General features: G+C 42.0%; 1 protein-coding gene across 2 annotated transcripts in view; it reads right to left on the reverse strand.

Moving 5' to 3' along the window:
• Positions 1–7,901: 7,901 nt before the first annotated feature.
• Positions 7,902–23,533, reverse strand: part of herc2 (HECT and RLD domain containing E3 ubiquitin protein ligase 2) — a 55,102-nt gene continuing 39,470 nt past the window's right edge. For both annotated transcript variants that reach the window (XM_079350610.1, XM_079350609.1), the window contains exons 68-91: positions 23,295–23,486; positions 22,527–22,680; positions 22,237–22,344; positions 22,016–22,147; positions 21,685–21,843; positions 21,210–21,328; positions 20,547–20,672; positions 20,272–20,427; positions 19,875–20,189; positions 19,055–19,269; positions 18,752–18,929; positions 18,405–18,566; positions 17,004–17,095; positions 16,769–16,908; positions 16,468–16,655; positions 16,131–16,328; positions 15,911–15,994; positions 14,048–14,189; positions 13,731–13,925; positions 13,379–13,491; positions 10,986–11,176; positions 10,466–10,571; positions 10,172–10,384; positions 7,902–8,797 (exon numbers count right to left, since the gene is read on the reverse strand). In XM_079350610.1, coding sequence (XP_079206736.1) covers positions 8,525–8,797; positions 10,172–10,384; positions 10,466–10,571; positions 10,986–11,176; positions 13,379–13,491; positions 13,731–13,925; positions 14,048–14,189; positions 15,911–15,994; positions 16,131–16,328; positions 16,468–16,655; positions 16,769–16,908; positions 17,004–17,095; positions 18,405–18,566; positions 18,752–18,929; positions 19,055–19,269; positions 19,875–20,189; positions 20,272–20,427; positions 20,547–20,672; positions 21,210–21,328; positions 21,685–21,843; positions 22,016–22,147; positions 22,237–22,344; positions 22,527–22,680; positions 23,295–23,486 — 3,951 coding nt within the window. In that variant the 3' untranslated portion in view covers positions 7,902–8,524. The remainder of the gene's footprint in view (positions 8,798–10,171; positions 10,385–10,465; positions 10,572–10,985; positions 11,177–13,378; positions 13,492–13,730; positions 13,926–14,047; positions 14,190–15,910; positions 15,995–16,130; positions 16,329–16,467; positions 16,656–16,768; positions 16,909–17,003; positions 17,096–18,404; positions 18,567–18,751; positions 18,930–19,054; positions 19,270–19,874; positions 20,190–20,271; positions 20,428–20,546; positions 20,673–21,209; positions 21,329–21,684; positions 21,844–22,015; positions 22,148–22,236; positions 22,345–22,526; positions 22,681–23,294; positions 23,487–23,533) is intronic.

Below are 23,533 nucleotides of genomic sequence, written 5' to 3' on the forward strand. Positions count from 1 at the left end.
CAACAAAGTATTTTATTGTAATAAAAATAAAACCCAACAATTTAGAGTTTAAAAAAGTGTCACAAGTGGTCACGAGGAAGCAGCACATATAACTCAGGAAGGTAGAAATGTGAAATGATTAGGAAAGGGAAGGTACACTCAGGGTTTATCTCCTCGGCCCTCGCTCTGTTAATATGAGGTGTTAAAATGTAAAGATCAGAAGATTCCTTGATTTTCTTTTCATCAGATTGTCATTTTAATTGTTGATGATGATGCAGAGGGAGTCTGACACATTACATTCAGTTCTTTACCTTCAGAGCTCTAAATAAATAGACAATGTTAATCTCAGTAGAGATGGTCCTTTTAGTTTTAATCAGACTGCAGGTTGTTCTTCAGGTGTTATCAGCTGAAAAGACTGGACCTGTGTGTTTGGTTAGAAATGATACAGTGAGCATTTGTGCGGACGTAAACAGCTGTTAAAAAACGCCGGACAGCTGAATGTGATCAGCTGAGGTCGCTTCACGTGACGCTGCAGAGGAAAGGACGTCTCATGTCTTTAAAAACTGATTTCCTCATTCCTCTCTCCTCTGCTTCGTTTCCTTGCATCTCTGGTGGGAGGGACTAAGACGCAAGTGGAGGAGACAAGTTGGAGGACACTTGGATGCAATTAAGGGAACTGAGATGTTCCCTGAAACTAATGAGACACAGAGGTAATCATACACAGGTGAGAGTAACAATCAGGGCAGTCGAAATGAAGGGAAACCAGACAAAAGGAGGAAGTTAGACAAAAAAACCCACGAGGGACAAGCACAACAAAATAAAACAGGAAACACTGGTAACTCAAAAAGTCACAGTTACAATAAAACACAGGAAATAGACAAACAAAAAGGATAAGTAAAGACAAAATAAAACAGGAAATGAAATGTAAAACTGAAAAAAAAAAAACACAAAAAAAACAATGACAACCAAACAACAAAGTGTAACTTTACTGTTTTAATTTTATCCTTCATTTATTTATCTCAAGCTTTTTAACACAAACATGGATTTGGCACTATTGATAATTGACTTTGTATCTGAGGTTGTTTCATTTGATTAGTTTCCTCTTGACTCAACATAAGTGAGATGATTAGGATTTGGACATCCGGTCACCATTGAGCAAAGCCAGTGAACCAGACTAACAGGACCCAAGTAATTAGAAGCTCCAACTGCTAAAACCTTCCCACAATTAAAATTATCTATGCACTGAACTGGACAAAATGGGTGACAAAATTATTTAGCCATTAACTCGTTCTCTCCAAATGAATTTTAAAGCCGAGGGATTACAATGAAATTCCAGCATCAACCGTCTCTATTCCTAGAAATCAGGAGGAGGACAATGTTTCCCTTTGAGCGCGTGGAGTCACCTCGTCTGGACTGAGTGTTTCCTGCGACACAGGAACATGAATGTTACACAGAGGAGATGGCCCGGGGAAGAGACGGCACCCTGGTCTTGTGGGCTGAGGTCAGCCATTAAAGAGAGAACAGAGAAATCACATGTACGGCAAGGAGATATGGGAGTAAGCTAGGGGCTTTAAATGATGATACCACTTTCACTACAAACTCTGTGTCCTTCATGAATGACTTTGTTACTGCTTAATGTTGTTACTTTGAAACAGCTATCTCAGAAACCTTTATCATCCTACACTCTCTGGGGAACGTGAATGTTTTACCCTTACGGTACAAACGTCATGATGCACTTTACTCAAATGTGCCAAAGTTAAGAAGTCTTCTGATATCAGCAGAATTTCAACATCCATCCGTACTAATCAAGACCAACTCTACCTGATTGCCTTCATCCATAGTTATGACACTCACTGCTGGACAATGAGGCAGACAAAGTTAAATATTAGATCCTCTCATCAGACCTCCTTTGTCCTGACTGACGCACCGTCCTGTTATTAAATAAATAAATAACTAGCTGATTGCCTCTCAGACAGTTGAGTTCATGTGAAATTAACTTTTCCTATTTAAAAGTGAGTTTGTACAAAAATCTTTTTTACAACGCGAGTGATCTGTAATAAAATATGAATTGAGATAAAGATCAGAAGTCTCAGCTATTAAACCCTGTAACATCCCAGTGATTCATTTTTCCCACTTTCCCATTTTCTGTAGCTAAGATCAACTCTGTCAGACAAACAAAAAGTCACAGTATTTTAAATAAAAGGAAGTGTTAAATGAATTTTTGTTAAAAAAGGTTTCTTTTTTTTTTCAACAAATAAACACTATTTTTGTTGATTATAAAATGTGTCTTTCCAATAACAAATATCAGTTTTAACAAAAATAACTTATTTTATCAATCACTGTGAACATAAATGTAACGATCCATCTCACAAAGGTTAAACCTCAGTGAGTAAACAGTCGTCTGCTAGAGCTGACATCAAACAAAGACTTCAGACTATATAATATGCATCACGTGATTAATGTAGTAATTGAAAATATATTCATTAAACAATGGAAATGATGACATCAGCAAATTTAAAAAAACACCCATCCATTTTTTGCTGCTTATCCGAGTCCGGGTCGCAGTCTAAGCAGAGACACCCAGACTTCCCTCGCCACAGACACTTCCTGCAGCTCTTCCGGTTGGACCCCGAGGCGTTCCCAGGCCAGCCGAGTGTGTCCTGCTGCGAACCGCCCCAGTGCGCACTGAAGGTCCAGGTCCAGGACTCTTCAAAAATCATTATTAAATTAATCAAGATAGCTGAGTTATATCACTTCTGTCAAATGAAATACCTGACAGAGTTAACAAAATGTGTTTTGTTTTTTTGTTTTTTTTATTTAACAACACATCGGTGTTAAGTTTCCGTTTGAATTTTAAAGTTAGGCTACTTAGAAATCGTTCAATTCAGACCAAAACACAGATTTTATTTAGTTCAAATTTTAAAAGGATATGGAGTTGACCTGTTATGGTAGAAACACACCTGATAGCAGAACCATCACTTCTTCTCTGACTGGTGAAAACAGATTCTGTCTGATCTCGTAACAAGAAGAAGAGCAGGACCTGACAAAGAGTCGCTTCCCAGTGAGGGCAAGGTTTGACAAAGGGTCAAAAACGAGGGAGACAAGAACAAATGAATCAAAAGGTTATTGATTGCAAATGGTGATATCAGACTGATTTTAAATTAATATTTATTTATGTCTGTCTTATATCATCTTTGTGTGGGAAAACACTGCACATATTACGTCAGTGCAGATGGACAAATGAAAGAAGCAGTTCTTGACGTCATGTTGACATTCTGACATTTTGGATGGAATTTGTTTGTTTTTTTATCTTCTGTTAAAAGCTGCAGGCATGATTTACAAAAGTCCAACTAATAAATGAAGCTGTTGCTTTGCTGTTCATACATATGACGGTTTAACTTCAGCAGCTGTAATGTTAAGTCTTTAAGTCAAAGTGTCTAAAGTTAGCACCGTCCACTCCAAGAAAGTCACACATGCAGCTTTTCCAGGAAGGAATCTTGATTATATATGGTTCAACAGTGCTCATTACTCTGCTCATAACCAGACACACTTTGATCATATAAGTTATGCTACACTCATGACTGCACCACTCTGTACCATGCTAACGTTTATGGTAACTTACAGGAGCCTAAAACTGAACTTCAGTGAATGAAAGAGAAAAAGAATGGGCCACTCGTGAAAACCTTTCAGTGTATCTCCTTGTCTCATTAGACTAGAGATGTTTCTCTAAGGCACAGTTACTACACTGATCCAAAGGCCGTTGGATTAGACGTAACCATGTAGAAGAAAGGATCAGCTGTTTGAAGGTGGTCGACCGTCATACTGTTTTGTCTGCTCTCCACATGCAGTCACATGCTGCTGCAGACGCACAGAGAGCTGCCTTTTCTGTGTCTCTGTGTTCACACTGCAAGCCCCGTGTTTCCCACAGAATGACGCTCCACCTCAGGTCTATTCAACCTGATGCATGCTTCTTGCAGTCGGCACTATGCGGACAGCTCGCAACGGATGGCGTCTCGATGCTATTAATTTCCTATGGAGAGTCGGAGAGACAGTCGCTCAGTGTGGTATGGGATCTTTGTGGCGCGTCTCAAGACAAGAATTGACCTCAAGTCTATTCTACGCAAATGAATCCAGCAACTGCTTGGTATAGCCGTGCGTCTATCCAATCAGGTGTATTTATTGAGGCTACTTCACCTCTTGTTTAACCTCGAGCAAAAAGGAGGAAAAACTAAATAAAATAATGTTTGGTACTACCGCCATAAAGCGGGTGTACAACCATCAAGGGGCAAGTCAAGTTCTCTAGTGCGATCCCTTTCGTCCTCGATGGAACCAGTGGAGCCGTAACTGGCGAGCCATTCTCAAAACGTGCCGCAAAGATCCCATAATGCATTTATCTCGCTATCTTATCCGTAGTCGGAACCAGTGGTGTCGACCATTAATGCTTAATTAAATTCTTTTTGCTCAAGACTCTACTCTTTTGAGAACAGATCTGTTTCAGGTCACTTTTGACTGCAGTGTAAGATCAGCTTTCGATCCTAACGTCATGCTAAACAAATTCTCATGTGAGAAGTTTTACGGCTTGACATGATGCTTCAACTGAACACGTGGAAGTTACCTATAACCTGAACTGAATAAGTCAGTTGTTTGCAATAGTTCTCGTATCTCAATTTAGCTAATAAAAAAAACAAAACAAGGTCGTTCAGATAACAAAATGGTGGATGCAGTTATAATATGCACATCAGAACAATTAAAACAATGTGTTCAAGAAGTGTACGAAACATCCAATAAAAATTTTAATTAAAATCACTGTCCCCTGTGGATTTAGAAAATACCTCCGCTGTAACCAAAAAGGTGTAGCACTGCTACATCTTATGCTTCAGGATGTAACTCACAATATAAATGTTCCTATTTCGGACATGATTCCTCTTCATCCGCCTCATCTTTAAGTTCTACTCTTTGTTTCACATAAAGTCTCAACCACGTACTGCACCCACGAGAGCTTCTTCTTCGCTTGAATTAGCCGATTGTAAAGCGTTGCACGCCAAAATAAAGCATGCTCTCTCATTTTCAATCAATAAACAAACTAAGGTGGTCTATAAAAAGCTAATTAGCTTCAAGGCACACATTGGTTTAATTTACTCTACATCAAAAATATATAAAACATAAGAATACAAAGCCTTGTTTTGTAATAACAAAGATAGCTGTTTGACAACTTTTAGATGAATCTTTAAAAATATGTTCTGTGATCACCCCTTTTATTCTCCTTTATCAATTAACCTAAAATAAATACTTGAGCGTGTCTATGGTCACATCCGTTTTCGTCCAGTGAGGGATTTTTATTTTGCATCTTGATCTAACATCTTTTTAACATTTATTAATATTTTCTAAACTCTTACATCATTTCCTGCCGTCACAAAAGCCCCTAAAATACGTTGTTTTTATTTGGGATTATTTAAACTTTTTTCTTTTTTTTTTAATGATGAACAAGCCTATTAATCCAAACTATTTTTTCCCTTTTGAAACAGCAGCAGTTCCATAAATTGGATTTGGCCCATAAATCTGCAACCCTCCCACCACATCTATTCATCAGATCTGAACAGCAAAGCAAACACTGCCTGCAGAAAATAACGCATCAAAATGAAAACTTCCAGGAAGGCCGTACATCTACCAGCACTTTCCTTACATACTATTTGTAGAATTAAACTTTGCAACCAGCGACTTTCCCAGTTTAAAACCAGTAAGATTTCAGGCAAGTCTCAAATGTAGAAATCTCTCGTGTGTATTGCGCCCTAGGATTGTTCATAGTAAGAGGCTGATTGAGAAAATGTGCCTTGAGGGGGGGGCCTTGAGTAAAGTTCAAAGATTTATAATCAATGTGTAGAAACCTTCTCAAATGATTAAAAGTGTATTTTCTGTTGAAAATATACCAGTGAGAATAGGTTGTAAAATTATCTGTGAACACAGCCCCCTCCCCCACCACGGTACTGAGAAGCACCTGACTCCCACCAGCATAATGTACTTTGTGGTTATTACTGCTCACTAAGTCTGCAAGGAATGCTAATGATATATAAGCCAAACAAGCCCTCATAAAACACTGAGGATTTTTCGCATGGCTTTGAACCTTTCTGACTACGCGCACAGGTTGTAGAAGTAAACTAGTAGACTACACACATACTTCAGAGAGTTAACTGCAGACTGAGACACTCTGAGAAATGTGTTTCTGAGTTGGTACCCGAGACAGTGTAGGTCTTGCACGTGAAGGAGACACAGCCCCCCCATGCTCTGGACGAACATGGGGGGGCTGCCACTGGGCTAATCACGTGACCTTTACTTAATCCCATACAGCAAGGCGTTAGCTATGATGTCAGTATAACCCCCCCGACCCACACCTGCCAATATTTACGGCCTTTGCTCCCACCTCACTGTCCTACTGCAACCTTTCTACCGTACTGTATTCTGATGGAATATTCTAGAAATCAAAAAGTAAATCAGATTTGGTGTTGGCTAAAGAGCTGTCTGGCGTGAAGAAGGAAATAAAACCCAAATCACCTAGTTTACAAAAACTTAGTAAGGAGAGCAGGCCGTTATTACCAAACAATGAAAAAAAAAGATTAATCCAGATTTGAAAATGTTTTTTTTAGCCTGTATTAACCAATACATAGGTGTGACTTCAGACCTAAAACTTTGTGCTTTTATAAAATCCTCTCAGACACAGATGTTTGGTCTAGCCTCTCAAATGACTTTGAAGTAGAATTAACTCAAATATTCCAACCCGTCATACTCCAGTTTGAATTTTTCACTGTTTCCCAAAGAATGATAATTATACTGCGGACGGGACATGTAAGTATATCAAAATGACATGTGAGGAAAATTTCATATATATATATATATATATATATATATATATATATATATATATTTTCTTTTTTTTTTTGACCTCCAATATCCAACCAGTTCATCCTGAAGTTCCAAAGATTTGTGCCACATTCAAGTTATTGTATGCCAATGTTCCTATGTACAACAATGTATTACTCCACTATTAATGGATTAAAAGGAATTCTGCCAGGACAATATGAAGCCACATTGATGTCAGTTAGACTCTTAACCTGTCAGCAATTGACATTTACATAAAACTACATCATATTTCACAATCCAATTCTCAGGTTATTGCTGAAACACAGTTTCTCTTTCCAAATGTATTTTTCATGTTGCAAACTTAAACTAAACAGATCTTATTGAATTATCACATTTAAATGATAGTGACCTTTGACAACAAAAATCAGATCGGTTCATCCTTGAAGGAGAAACATTAGTGAGTTTCTTGGTTTCTCTGCTTCATTGTTTTGTTTTCGTGTACACCTTCCAGACATTGGGCGGTATTGGCCACATTAATCTGTTCACCTCAGTTTGCCTTTGACAAGTAGAGAGGGAGTGTTTTCTCACACACCCCTTTTCTGTCTTGTCCAGGTAGCAAGCAACACTTTCAGTTAAAGCGTCCTTTTTCTAACCTCGTTCAGTGTTTCATGATGGGAATCGCTTTGGTGTGATCCCAAAGTGAAACTCTGCACTCTGTTATCAAAGAAACGTGGATTACGTCAAGTAACCCAAAGTTTTGTATAACTGGACATAGAGAATCTGATGTGAAAGCACATTATTCTAACTGCATATCACATTGTGCTAAAACAGGCTGATATAAGAAATGGTCTGTGTAGACAAGGCAAAGAATGTGCCGAGTATATTTCCCTCAAGACCTTTTTGAGACATAAATCGCAAGAAAGGAAGAGTGATGTAAGGACAGAGGGAGAGCTGGAACAAATCCACAATCCACAGCTGATGACAAAAAAAAAAAAAATCCACACACCACCACTGTGGACAATCAAAATGTTCCACTCGCTTAAAAAAATGTCACAAAGTAGGCTAAAGCATTTTCTTTGTTTAATTTATTAACAGAAATGTATTAACATTTATTTATGCAGGAATGAGACCTTCTGTGAATACATGGCACAATCATATTATATACATTCTTTAAGGAGACAGTGCACAGACATGGTGGGGGAGGGGCTGAATACAGGACTCTTAAAATGACCCTTTGTGGCTCGAGCCGAGTGAGAAACACTGACTTTAAGTTAAAAATGTTTTTTTTTAACAAAGAAATGTGGCCGTTACCAAGAAACCAAAAGTCCTTCTACTGTTCTGTCATACATCCGTTTCTATGTACAAACTAGGGACAGGTAATTCACACAAACCAGAGGGAGCATCTACCACAGTGCTAGGCTGGAACCTTGATTTTTTGACTCTTAACTGTAACAATATACATAATTCCCATGTAACATGATAATTACATGTGTAGCTGATCACCTTACTTAATTTTAAAGAAACTAAAATTAGAGCAAACCTGTGTTTGATCCTCTCTTTAGCTTATAATGCTTTTAAAGCTCATTGCACGTTTCCCCCCCACAGACGTTTGTGTCTTTTTATGAATGTGTGTTAACAGGTGAGATTAGTGCAGTCTCTCTGTGGACGATCCTCTTCTTTGGATGATCCTTCAGTGTCCGGTTAAGTAGTCCTGGGTGGAGTCTGAGGCGAAGGAGTCGGCGTCTTCGTTGTCCGAGTCCTCGCTGCTGTCGTCAGCGGCGGGCTCCCCAGACAGGGCGATGCGGGCGTAGTCATCCGTGTCGATGGACTTGCAGAAGTGAATGGCGTATTTGAGTTTCTCCTCCAGCACCTGTTTACACGAGTACCTGGGCAGCTTCAGCAGGAAGAAACACGTGTAGGACTCTGGGAGGAAGTGGTCAGGAGGGTTGTATTTATCCAGCACCTGCGAGCACAGATGAAAAAGGGTCAAATTTATTCTTCTGCACCAAGGAAGCTACACCACCTACTGCGGCTACATTTAACAAATCATCATCAACATAACGATATGGTAAAATACAATGGTAGCAAAAAGGAGTTTTTACTGCCATTCATAGCTTTAACCACGACATCTAGTTCTTCATTAAACTCTCCCAAAAGACATCTGAATTCAGCGCTCAGAGCTGAGTCACACCTTCAACTTTTTACAAGAGAAACAAGCTAGTTACAAGTTAGCTTTAGCCACCAAACTAAACATGCTAACCATCGTCTATTATTCTAGATTATTATTTTATACACAAAATTACAGCAAGCAGCCACAACATTTCTCCAACTACTTGAGCCATTGCAGTTATGTTATCTTGTAAGTCTTCCAGCCTGCAGGAGTTACTGTGTGATTTGTTTTAGGGACGTTCTAAATCCCATAAACTATGATATATAACATCATTGGTTTCTTTAGGAGTGATCTAAATCAGGTTGTGTGCGTCTTTATTCTAGTTCTGTTGCGCCTCAGTCCAGCTGAAAGCAGGAATACTAAGACTTCCGTGTTTCTGCCTTCGACCGTTCTCATGTCCTGCATGAGGAGAACCAGCTTCAGCCCTCTGGGAGATGCTTTAGGGTTCCAGACTGTAAGAGGAACCAGAACACACACACTCTTTCATTCATCGCTCCGTGTCAATGCTGAACAAACAGCTGATATTAGATACACACACACTTTCTCTCTGACACATGAACTGTAAGCACACTGATAAATGAGTACGAAAACTGCTTTGGTCTTCTTCTTTGATGGAGCAGATTGATCCACGCAGCTGATTTACTTTGAGACGTATACAAACAGATGAAATTAGAATAAAAATTAAACAGTTGGTAGAAACGAAGGCAAATCTGCTGCGCTGTGAGAAAAAAAAAATGACTTTCAGAGGGGTTGAGTGGCTTAGCAGAAAAACTAACTGCTGTTACGTATCTTAATTTGTAACTAAAAGTGACATCACTGAGGCGCCTGTAGCTTATTGGTTGTTGGAGTGACAAAGCTCGGCCCTTTGCTGCATGTCATCGTCCTCCATCTCCTCCAAGCTTTTCCTGCTTCTATTCAGCTGTCCGATCAAGTAATGCTTTAAAAAGGTGCAAAAAAAAGGTCTCTTTACATGATGTTGTCATACTCCTAAAATAAATACTATAAAATGTGTGGGCAAAAACACTGACAGCACACTGATACAACAGGTTAGCTTAACCGGTACAGTTGGTGGCTCAAATAACGGTTCCAAGCAGAAAAGAGGATATTTGAAGTATTTGTGATTTTTCCTTAAAAAGTGAAGATCGCAGGCACAGTTCCTTCCCTTACCTGGACAACAAAGTCTCGTCCTCGGAAGTCAGCGATGGTGCGCGGCAGACGCGTGCGACCCCAGACGAACCTGAGGAACAGCGACCTCTCTGTGTTGGAGAAGGACTCCATCACCTCCCAGAACCACTGGATGAGCGACGACGTGGGCTCCACTCCTTTATAGGTGGCCACTGACTTGAGCAGGTGGAGAGGGATGTCGGGGCTTCCACACACCTGAGGAGAGAGAAGGTTTTGTTATCAGACCAGCACAAAGGCGGAGCTTTAAGTCAGGACCTTCAAGCTGCTCCAACTCACCATCGTTTCCAGCTCATATCCAGTGAACAGCGACAGTAAGGGAACTGGAACCACTCGAGCCATTCCCTCTCGCACGGCGGCTACCTGCTCGTCAAACTCATGGAGCCTGAAGAAAAAGAGAGAGGAGGAAGGTTCACTGACACGTTACAGAGCTCTTCATTGATACCAAATGAAGCGGGGCAATTTTCTCTGAGCCTGAGAAATGACTGATCGGATCCAGGAAATGTCTAAAAGGAGAACCCCAAGACTGCAGTCTTTGGACTGTACTAAACCATGGTCATGTAAATGTTAAACTTTGTCAACCATGACAAATACAACTAACTGTTTTCACACATCACAATTTATAATGTTTAAAAATTCTGATTTGATTGTGACTTGTTTACCATTTCATGTCTCGATGTGAAAAGGAGCTCTAATGATGACTGGACCCTTGACATGGCTGACCATATAAACGACCTTGGGCTTGACCCCTCATGAGTCTCTTGAAACTACGAGGAAAGTGTTTGTTTTTTTTCCTCACCTGTAATTGATAGCCAAACGGACATATTCAGCACGGTTCTCCAGGGTGATGTGGGAGTACTTGGAGCTGAGTTGGATGTCCTGCCCGCTGGCGTTGGGCACTGTGAAGGGAAGCGTCATGGCCTCAAACTCCTCAGCTGTGGCCTCGTTGTCCCGGATGTACATCAGGCCCGGAATAAAATCCTTATCAACCTGAGCGATACAGAACAGATCACTGCTTCATTTTGTTTGTTTTAACAAAACCCTTGCACTCATTTGTCTCTTTATTCCTGACACTACTATTTCCCTCCTTTTCATAAATCTGTTGTATGTGCATGTGTTTGAGTGTGGATGGCCTTGTTCTAGTCCCACACGGTTCCCGTGAGCCTACCGGCGATCCGGTCTTCCTAAAGTCTTGTGGTGGATTAATTTGACATCCAACCTTTATAATATCTCAGAGGCAAAACTACAAAACAAGAGCAGCTTTGTTTCAGCGCTCAAGTATTCTCCCAAAGACTGTTCAGGAGCTCATGATCAGAGCGTGAGGGCAGGAGCCGACGCACATCAGCTCTTCAACAAAAGCTCAGATTGTGGGACAACTAGTGTTCCTGGAATAAATATAGATTAACCTCAAGAGGAGGCGCCACAGCGTGACGTGAAAAACGTGTTTGACTGTTAGTGCTCTGCGCAGCCAGGAGCTAAAAGGCTTAATGTTTAATCTGAGCAGGAATGTACAGGAATGTGTTCTTTCTGCAGGTTCTAATGCAGATCATGAGGCTTGCTATATGATAAACTGACATTAAGCTCAAGTGTAGAGACGGAGTTTCAGGCTGCAGAGACAATTAGAGTTAAGCTGAATAGTAGCTATGAACATTTCCATAATGGCAGACACTAAGCTGTGCATCATGAAACTATGAGCCTCACGTAAGAAAAGTCTAATGTCCTGATGCTCAAACTTCTTTCACTAATATTTATATTGAGGCCCCGTGTCCACCTTGCGATTCTTTTTCCGGGGCAGAAAAAGCACGTCCATCTTGTTTCCATGACAACAGTTTGTTGACATCGGCCGCTGTATGAGCACGGCTCTGAACTCGGCTGTTTTTTTTTTGTTTGTTTTTTTACTGCAAAGAGGACGCGGGTACAAGACAGGATCTGCTGAAATACAGGGAGCGTCATACATTTTGAAAAGAGCGGCGTTGACGTCATCAGCGCTTTTCTGAAAAGTTAAAAGATTTACAACTTGAGCACTCCGAGCAGCCGCACAAAACCAGCAGAGTGCTTGTTGGGCGCTGCACTTTCTGCTGCAAACACTCTCTACTCATCGAATACAACCGAGTCTGGGTCGAAGTCTGCATGAACACATTTGTTTCCAAAAACCGATTTCAGCATGTCAGACAAGGTAAAAAAAATAAAAAAATAAAAAAATCAGAAAAAATAAATAAAATCAGAAAAAAGTAATGACAACTGCAATGGGTGCATCTAATAATAATAATAATAATAATACATTTTAATTATAATGCCCTTTCCATCAACAGATCTCAAAGTGCTACAGTACAGGTTAAAAACAAAGAACAATAACAAATATTAATGAATTACTGCTACGTGCATGAGCTGTTATGTCAACAATTAGCACATTAAGGAGAAGCTCAGCTTGAGTCATCCCAGCACTGATTCATCTGTTCTGCATTTCCCCCAGAGGACGGGTCTTTGAGTTTGTTGTGATTGCATCAGTTTCACATTGAGGAAACCCAATTACCTCTTCTTTTTGACCTCTGAGAGAAAGTCTGATTCATCTGTTGAAGACGTTTATGGCAGGTATTTAGCGCCTGTGAATCTTTTTTTTTTTTTTTTTTTTTGAGCTTTGGAGAAAGTTCTCTAAAATCACTTGAGGAGAGATCCAGTTATGTCAGCTTTTAGCAAGGCACTTACTGGAAATCTTCCACCCTACATAAGAGACCTGTTGGAGTGGAAATACGTTTGACTCGTTCTTCTGAGTGGCTCGTTATTAAAGTCCCTCAAGTTTTTACTGAACTTGTAGCTCATTTTCTTTTGAGGCCCTAAACTCCTGGAACGTCCTCCAGCAGACTAAACTCTGCAAGAGAGGGAAGAACTCCGATCCTGAGACATTGAATTTGAACCACAGTGTTTTTAATAGATCAGTGGTTTTTCACTGATTGTTGCGTTTTTTGCTTGTTGTTACTGTGCTTGTAATCTTGAAGGCATTAGAAATGAGGGAGACCTTTTGTGTCCTTTAAAGAATCAATAAAGGCTTGAAATGAAATGAGAGGGGAAAAAAAGAAGTTTGTAGCATGCAGCTTGGTGTATATTTTCACACTTCATCCACCATCTTGTGCGAGTACTGTAAACACACTGAGCAGCCCGTGTGTTTACAGGAGATCAAGGCTGTGTACGTACCTCACTGAGGTCAGCGATGGTCAGGTTCATGCCTGCGAGCTGTTTCCACACCGGCTCCGCCAGATTCAGACTCAGAGGGCTTCCAGTCCTGATTGCAATGCCCAGGAGCACTCCTGCAGACACAGGAAGATAGAGGGTATTACTCGCTGATTAAACAAGAACAATACTGTCACTGTGCTGTGAGAAAAACCTGCATCCTAAAGCAGGAATAACCATATTTAAAAAGATGTTTTTAAAACTTCAGGCCAAAAAATGCACATTAGAACATTCTAAATAGACAAACTTATTTTCAGTTTGTTTGTCAAGGATTAACACAAAAGAAGACCTGAATGGGAGAATAAGTGGATTATACCTAGGAAGCGGAACATGCTCATATGAAGAGGGGACTTGGCGGCAGGGTTTAGCAGGAAACAGTCCCTGTTAGCGCCTGAATCGTCTCGACCGTTGGGAGTGACGATAAGCAGCGGGGTCAGGGCGTTTTGCAGCTCCTCGCACATCTCAGCAATGGACTCACTGTAGCCTCCGCCACAGTCATCCACAGACTCTCCTGAGGAAAGGAAAAACATCCAGGGTGAGGAAATGTACACATAATTAGCAGCTCTTAAAAAAAAAGAAAAAAAGATCGCACCACAGTGGGTTTGGCAGTAGACATGGAAGCACAACACGTACCCACAAATTTGACCTTCCACACTCGATGAGGAAGCAGGAGACTATCTGGGCTGAACGAACTCATTTTGGCACACATCTGACCAAACACAGACTTGGTTCCGTCAGGACCTGCTAGGCCCCCTTTACTACGAGAACGCTTCACCTGCAGGGGAGGAAAAAAGAGGGATGGACAAAGAGGTTTAAGTTTGATTGAAACAAGTCGTTTTCGAGCGAGGCAGAACTGATGCGCATGAACTACTTGATATGACAGCTCCAATACAAGCAGAACTACACGGGGGGGGGGGGGGGGGGGGGGGGGGGGGGGGGAAGAGCAGTGGCCTGAACCAAACTTTATGTACAGCAAAGTCTAGAGCTCAGTCCAGGAAGCCTGGCAGACAAGCCGGAGTACAGTTCATACACACACACACACACACACACACACACAAACACACACCACCAGGAGAAATCCCCTTATGAAAGACATCACATGTAATGCTCAGGACGTTCCTGTCTGGAACATAACCTCACAGTGGGAGGAGGAGGAGGAGGAGGAGGAGGAGGAGATTACAGTAAGGAAGGAGCAGGAGACTTCAGGAGAGACAAAAGTGATTGTGCAACAGACTTTGTAAGAGCAGAATTAAAGAACGCGTCTGTTGTGTGAAGCCCGACATATCTTACAGCTCGATAGGGGTCTTTCACGGATATGTGTGGAGTGGGGTCGACCCCATATCATAGCCTCAGTGGACTGCCAGTCTCATACTATAAATCAATCTCCATAGTGTGAACATAAAGTATTGATAGAAGCAGCAGATCCATCTTTTGAAAACATCAGCGGCGACAGTAAATGTCAGTAATCAGCCGTCACGTTCAACTGGCTGTCAGAACAGTGGGAGGCCCCTCCAGAGGCTCTCATTGGCTGGAATCAAAAGGTCAGCAGAATAGCGTTGTGTTTTGAGCAGTTCCGGGGATTGTTGTGAACTCAGATTAAACATTGTAACGGATTTAGATCACTGTGAATCATTTTTATGATTATGATCAGTCAATCTTCAAATGTTAAGATAAAAGACGCCGTTTATTTCAGCGGTGGTCTGACCTGAACACGCTGTGCCGTAAAGTGTGCCTGTCTGCTGCAATATCATTATAAAGTCACATTAAAGCAGACTTAATGAGTGAGGATGGATCAAGTCTGGAATAAATATTGTTTAATGATGTGGTCCAACTCAAATAAGAATATAAATCAATGAGTGCAAAAACAAAACAACAAGACCTTCGACTTTCAGTCTTCGAAGGGTAAAGTCTAACGAATCATCTTATGGTAACTATGTCAATCCTTAGTCTGGGACACGCCTCATGTGGTGACATGTAAACTTTTACAGAACATGGAGAGCAGATAGCATTGCCTGCTGATTTATTTATCTTCATGTCCCGGTGATCACAAATCTGAATTAATATTGAAATGTGGCTCACAAAGAGGTAATCTGTGTGAACAGCTGGCTGAAAGAGTTTGAACATCAATGTTTCAGAAACAATATTTTATATTCAAACATGATCATTTTAGCATTAATATTGTGACCGAAATTATGATGTCGCACCACATCACCATTTTATTTCAGTTGACAAGATGCCATCTATGCAAATACATTTCAGAAAACCAGCTCTTCAGTACCCTGCCCGTTATTGATTTGTTTCATTCCTAATAAAAGCAGCCGTCTGAAAGCCTCAGCATAGAGTTCAGGTCATATGGATGCAAAAACCTAAAGATTTTTTTTTTTTTATATAAGCAGCAAAATTCACCACATCAGCTGCAATATGGAAAACCCCACATATTTAAAAAAAAAAATCCCTTATCAGACAGGCTCTAGTATTTAGCATTTCCTTCAGTACCTGTATCCTGTTGAGCTCCACCACAGGTCCATGCTGTCTGTCCCTCACCATCGTGGCTTGAACTACCTTCCTGAAAGCTGCTTCCTGTTCAAAAAAAAAAAAAAGTGTCAGAGAAAAATCAGATAAAAACGAGAAGAAACAAACATTTGCCCCAGCAATTCAAGATATATAAAAAAAACTGTGGCTGGTGTATTTTTCTAGGATCATAATGCTCTCTCACCTTGCCCTGGGAGATGAGGATCCCCCTGAGAGTGTCGAAGCCCACTGAGGGTCCGTGACCCGTCTGACCCAGCCGACCCTCCAGGTCGAACATGGGGATGCACGGGCAGAAGAGCTCTGAGATGTGATGCAGAAGCAGCAGCCTGTTCCTCAGAGCCATGATGGGGATCTCCTGCAGGTGGTTGTACTCCATAGGAACCTTCAACACACCGCACACAGCGTCAGACTTTAACAGCACGTTTATTTTCAGGTCTGCAAGTTTTAAATAGTGCAAAGCTTTACTGCCACCTACTGGAACACATTAATGGCAAACAAGTTATAAAAGGAGACTACAGTACCTGTGCAGGCAGTTTCCCAGCATTTGTGGGCTTGCTGGTTGACCAGGCGAGGGTGTGAGCTGAACCACAGGCCACCCGGTTGATTTTCTTGCCCTGCAGTGCTGCAACCAGCCGCGGCCTCTGGATGGCGTTAGTGGTCCCATCTCCAAGTTGGCCCTCATCGTTGTCTCCCCACGTGTACACTTCTCCTGAGGCAAACACAACACCAGAGCGTTCTGTGAAGGTGTGATGCAACCCAACCACGTCTTATAAAAAAATACTACATCGAGTGCAGAAAGAGTAAAACGTGTTAAAATCCTACCATCCTCTGTGCAGCACACACAGTGCAGTGATCCTGTTGCTATGGCAATAACTTTCTTCCCCTGGAGCCCCTGAACCTGCCTGGGTCTGCGAACATGATCATCAGAGCCGTGGCCCAGCCGATGATAGTCGCCTTTCCCCCTAAGAGTGACATGATAACACAAACACAACTGAGCCACCTTGTTTCCTGACGGCAGCAGTGAGACATGACGCCACGACACCTCTCCTGTACGCACCATGTGTAGACCGCTCCAGACTTTGTAAGAGCCACAGAAAATTGAGATCCACACTCCACTTTGACGACTCCAAGGCCGGTGAGAGAATCAATCTAAAAACATAAAAAAGGTATTCATCAGTCATTTTCTGGACCTTTAAAAAAAAAAAAACAAGACTCATCGTGAACGAAAGCTGTGGGAAGTTTCTATGATGTCACCAGCGTCTGAATCATTTTTGCAGGAAAACAAGAATCGAAATATCAAATAATGTCATTTCTGTAGGAATTCATGAGAAGCATGTTGTTATTTTCTGTTTGGGTGACTCAATAACAGAGCTTCGTGTACCTGGAAGCACATTTCTATTCTTCAGTCTGCATGAAACTAAAAAGTAAAGTAGACGTTCTGGTAGGATAATCATTTAACTCTGGACAGAACCAGGCCGTCGGTTTCTCTGGGTTATTAGTCTTTTGCTTTTACAACATCTGCAACACATGCATTTATTAAACTTGAACCCTCTTAACACTTTATCATTCTGAACACTGAAAAACAAGCAAGAACTGCAAATTAATAAGAAAATAAAACACACCGATGGTAATAATAGTCATGAATGGATATAAAATATGAACCATGTTTTTGAGGTAGGTGATGTACTCTTGTGGCCAAGACAAACAAACACATTGAAACATTTACAGTAACACATGACAACAAATAAGAGTACAAACTGCATGTGAAACAATCGTTTGGAGTAAGTAGCTTTTTGCTAAAGAAATAAAACAGACTGGCAGATGATGAGGGGGCGTTACTTTTATCAGTCGTCACTCATGAGTCTCTATACATGTGTGATGGTGACTGTGTCTGCAGAGAACCTTTCCTCTGCCTGAAGTTTCAGGATTTGGTTTATACTGGACTTTTCTGGGGCCAGGTGTGATGCGTGTCCGTCAGCCAATGACAGCGCACAGGCAAGTGTGGGGAGTGAATGCATTTCAGCGATTGGACGCCATTCAAGCTTGCGATTATTGCGTACCAGGATGTAGCCGCTAACAAGAGAAAATATAATAAGTATAATCGCCATGTAGATAAAGCTTGTTCCAAAAGGAGGGTGAACCTTGGATTGGTTTTGTTGGCTGACTTCTTCATGTAAGAGGGACCATGGTTCAGAAAGGAAATCTGATCGCCTCGTTAATAAATTAAGTCTGGCTATTTATCAAAACCAATACTTTTGTAAAAAGAAAACCTTGTTTGAGGACTTAAAGCTATCGGTGCATGAAAAGAAAAACAAGACCAAAGCAGACTCTGTTGCTAGCTTGTTTTCCAACATTTTCTGATCTCTTCCCTTTAAATATAACTGGGGCAAAGAAGTCTCAAGCATTAAGTGATGTTTCGGCTGACCTCCGGTGCACACCACTGAGTAAATTGCCTTACCTTCATGGGGATTTTGCAGCCGTCACTGCCTCCCCGGCCCAATTTGCCATAGTCCCCGTCGCCCCAGGACCAGACCATGTCATCGTCTGTTAGACACAGAGTCTGGGCATCCCCGCTCCCACAGGCCACATCAATGACCCTGTGACCCTGGAGTGCATCCACCTGGAAAAAACACAGAAACACATCAGCTCTGGCTCACTGTGATTATCTGGGAAACCTTGTCAGAGTGGTTCAGAGTAAACCGTGTGATTTCAGTCCAAACATGTCGCCGAATCACACACAGTCTTTTTCAGTGCACTCATAGAACCTGGTGTTGACTTTAAAGTGAGGACCTATTGATCACTGACCAGCTTGGGTTTCAGCTGGTCCTCGCTGTCTCCATGGCCCAGTCGTCCGTAGCGACCTTTGCCCCAGGTAAAGAGCTCTCCGCTGGCAGTGATGCAGGCGCTGTGAGCCCCTCCGGCTGCGATATCCACCACTTCCACTCCCCTGAGAGACTCAATTACTCGAGGACGATCACAGGGGCTAAAGTCAGGAGGTGGACCAGGAACACAAGCTTTAATCATGATTGTTTCAGCGACACAGGTTTGTGTTAACAATGTGTGAGCGGTAAAGGTGCAGTGAAGTGTTATATTGGATTCAATTCAGACCTTCTGTTCCCATGACCAAGTTTCCCGTCCTCAGCCTCTCCCCACGAGTAGACTTCTCCCTCAGAAGACAGAGCCAAGCAGTGCTTCCCTCCAGAGTTCACCGCCACTTTCCTGATGAAGACGTGTTGAATGGACTCCAGCAGAGTAGGTGTGGATACGGACTCTGTGCCACCGATACCCAGTCTGCCTCCAGCTCCGTATCCTGTGGCGTACAGCTGAGGACAAAGACAATCAATTCAATAGACTTTGTAGTTATGTTTGATGAGGGTTTTCACACCAGATTTAAAAAAAAAAAACAAAAAAAAACAGAAAGAAGGTTCCTGGTTCAAATCCCAGTCAGACGGGGACTTTCTGCGTGGAGTTTACATAAATATAGTAAATATGCCAAAATTAGCGAGGTTTAAAAGGAACTAGAGGAGGCATCGTTATAAACTGTTTTCTGCTAACATGCTTTACATCAGGGGTGTCAAACTCAAAACAGTCCTGGAGGGCCGGCTTCCTCAGACTATTAGTTGTCTCCCTGTTTGGACGCTGCTGAATCCAATGAGTGACTCGTTATCAGGCTTCTGCAGAGCTTGATGACAACACATTGGTTTAAAGCAGGTGTGTTAGAGCAGGGAGACGTTTAAAAGTCTGAGGAAGCCGGCCCTCCAGGACTGGAGTTTGACACCTGTGCTTTACATCATAGTTACAAAGCATCTAATAGTCATGTTAAAAACAATATATTAATAGTCTTCCAGCAGAGTGTTACAGCCACTGTGAGCGCTACAGAGACGTAACACAAGAATCAGAAAAACTGACAACTGAAATGTGAACTTACCTTTCCATCAGCAGTGACGGCAAACAGAGTCTGCTCCCCACCGATAAGCTGCACCGGCCGCAGTGTGGCGAGCGTCTCTGTGGGAGTGGGCACTTTGACCTTGGCCCCCTCGATGCCCCCCAGCTGTCCTCGGTGGTTGTGGCCCCAGCCGTAGATGGTGCCGCTCCCTCCAGCAGAGAGAGTCCAGTCGTCCGGTCGTCTGTTCATCCACTGCACAAGCTGCTCGTCGTGCTCGCGCCTAAACAAGTCGTGACTCTCGTGGAGGCCGTTCATGCTCTCGTGATCGGCCATCAGCTCACAGATTTTCTTTGTTACCTGTAAAGTTTTCAGGAGTGATGAAAACCTTACAGGCTCAGGTGTAAGAAAAGAAAGTAAAGGGCAGAGCAGCCAGACTCACCTCGTCCAGGAAGGGTCTCGGGAGAGAAGTCCTCTTGTCTAAAGCCACAGCGACTCTGGAAGCGGTGCAGTATCGGCGGAACCAGGCCCATTTATGTGTTTCAGCACAGCAGGGTAAAGTATCGAGCTCAAGGTCGCAGGCGAGAGCCACCAAGACCTGAACAAACATTTTAAAATTAGTCTCCGAGACAAAACTCCTTATGGTCAACAAAAAAAATATATAAAACCTTAACCTGTTGTGCCAATTTGTTGGTGAGGAAACTATTCTAAGCATACCTTGAAAAATGGGCTGTGAAGCAGCTGCTTTCCTCCCCTGACAATTGGGTCCTCGTACTCGTATTGCCTCTGCAGAGCCTCAGGAAGCCCCTTCACAAGGGCGGCCAGCGCACTGCCTGTGAAACTCTGAAGGAAAACAAATAACCATCCATTAAAAATATACATCTGAAGTGGCTTTGTTCTGCTTATACCTCCCTGTATGATCGAAGGGCACAAAATGTCTTTTGTTGTAATATATAAATATATTATAAATGAACCAAATAGTTATCAGTAAGGAAATACTCCATTAAGGATTAAATCATTCTCAGGACTTATTCCATCAAAGACAGGGCTGGTCATTTTCTCCAGATACACTTTTTAGTTGAAATTATCTTTAGTTCCTGACAGACAAAAATAATCAAAGTGCTCTGAAAATGTAACAGAAAATCTGTCATCATTAGCAGTTAGTTTGTAAAACATCAACCAATGGTGAGGTACCAATTTGATGAACCAATCATGTCTACCTGCTCGCACTCTACACCATGCATGCACGAGTCCACGCTCAAAGCAGGAGCTGAAATCCACTTCTGGACCAATGGCGATAGTGCATGCAAGTGAGGGGCGTGGCTTTGAAAATGTGAACATTTCCAGCCCTGCTTTTATTTGTGCGATCTTTGTTCTCACCATAGAGCGAGCCTCGCCTTCGTTGTCACCAAGCAGCCGGTTTATGTTGATGGACTGACCGAACTCTGTGGTCAGGAGCTTCCGTAGTCTCTGCAGAGCCCACATCCTGTGTCCAGCAGCTGCACCAGAAATACATTTCAATTATAAAAGAAATGTCTCAAAATGATTACTACTGTACTTTCCTCTGACCTACATCTCTGCAACATGGCCAGCTGCCATTAACTGCTCTGAGTAAGAAACTGTTATAAATAAACCAGATTATGATGCAAACTCTCCACACCTCATTTCAATCATAATCATCAATCTGTGTCAAAAATCATCCATCAGCTATTTGGTACAGTCGATACTTGATAGACTATCGAGTAGTAGGCCTCTGCCATTTCCCAGAAAATTTTCAGTTTATAGATGACCAAGTGATATATAAGAAAAAACTCCATGGACATATGCATGGTGCATCAGGTTGATCATACTGTACCTAGCGCGCTGAGCTGGGCACAGGCAGCCAGGGAAGCAGCAAGCCGAGGCACGATGCTTCTGTTAGAGGCAAAGTTGAGCCTGAAATCCAGCAGACAGGTGACCAGGTCCATGGAGGGGCAGGACAGGATACAGCGATCAGACAGCAAGTCTTTGGGACCTGATCAAGACAACAACAGGTTTACAGTGTTACAAGCTTAGTATGACTACAGAAACATACCCTATCAAATGCATGCATAAATGCTTATGTGTGTAAGGTAGGCTGTGTGTTTAGTAGCTGAATTGGTGCATGTGGTTCAACTGATTCTGGAGACGCGTTTGGTGCAGCTCACCAGCAGCAGGCATGATGGGGTAGACGGTGAAGCGCCAGCCCCAGCCGTTCACAGAGCCGTCACTTGTGAATTTCCATTTGAGTTCATCTCCTGGGATCCTCAACTCACTGGACCAGTCGGACCACTCCCGACCTAAAACACAGACGTTATGCAGCCACAGTTAGTGATGTTGATTCGTTTACACTTAGTTATTTTTTATTTCATCTTCTTGCTTTTATTACCTGATCTGACAGAGACAATCCTATTGGCTCCATCCATGATAGTCAACGGGTCGTGGCGTCTCTCAGTTGAACACTGACGGTCAAACTCTATCCTTAGACCTTCAGCGCCTACAGAAGGAAATAAGCCGTCTTTCAAAAAAGTCCAAAAACAAGGGCTGGACAATAAAAGACTATAAACATGGAAAACAATGATACACTCTGAACAACGTTTAATCTCAACGTTTTAAAACCTTATAAAGTGGTAACAATCTATGTGGGACTATAAAAAAAAAAAGACCTTCCCTGCGTACCTGGGATCTTCACAGTACCACTAGTCGAGGTGTCGTCTGTGTACGGATGGCTGCTCTCCACTACAACTGGCTGGGACGACAGACGGCCGCTCTGCGAGTCTGTGGCGACGTCCTCCAACTCGGTGACACACAACTCCAGCAGCATGTCAGCAACCTGCACACCACAGAGACGCAAAAGTGTCCAAAATCAAAACCTGAAAAGTTTCAACTGATGGACTCTAAATGATCCACCGGTGCCTACAAGCTTGTTTTTTCCATCTTAATTTTATTATATATGTTTGAGGTGTACAAACTTAATTTCAACATAGTCTGTACACCCAAAACTTAAATGATACATCAATAGATAAAGACAAAAAAAAAAAAAAGGAATTTGTATAAGTTGGTGTAGTAAACCATTGCATCACTCACTTTTTGAATTAGACTTTTCCAAAACAAATCACACAAACGTTTGGATTTTAAATCATTCTGAATATAGAAACCTAAACAAGTTTCTACAAGTCTGCAGAAGTTTAAATGTTTGGAAAATGCATAATTTATGAGCAGAGTGCAAATTCTTTTAATCTTTTCATATTTGCAATTAAAAAAATGCATTTTACAATTTTATTCAGTAACTTTAAATGTTTAATAAAGTTTAACTTTTTTCAGTTTATTCAAGGTATGCAAGCACTGATTTATAAAATTTTATGTTGTAAACGCACAGCTTCTGCTGTGGTTTGTGGGAGGTCTGTCAGTTTCAACGTTAATCACAAGAAAAGGAAAAACAAAGACCTGTGGATAAGCTGTACCCATGCCCGACAGCACTGCAGACAGAACCTCCTTGCCCTTATCTCCGGAGCGACAGGACACGGCCAGTTTGAGCAGGTCGACCATCACACGAGTATCATCAGGGATGAGCAGACTTGTGAACTCATCGAGGTACTGAGGCTCTGGACCGACTACTTTACTCTGGCTCTCAGAGTCCTGAACAAGAGGAAATTGGTTGAGTTAGCTTCATACAGTGAGGGTTG

This window comes from Symphodus melops (genome assembly GCF_947650265.1).
Source record: "Symphodus melops genome assembly, chromosome: 8".
NCBI classification, from domain to species: domain Eukaryota; kingdom Metazoa; phylum Chordata; class Actinopteri; order Labriformes; family Labridae; genus Symphodus; species Symphodus melops.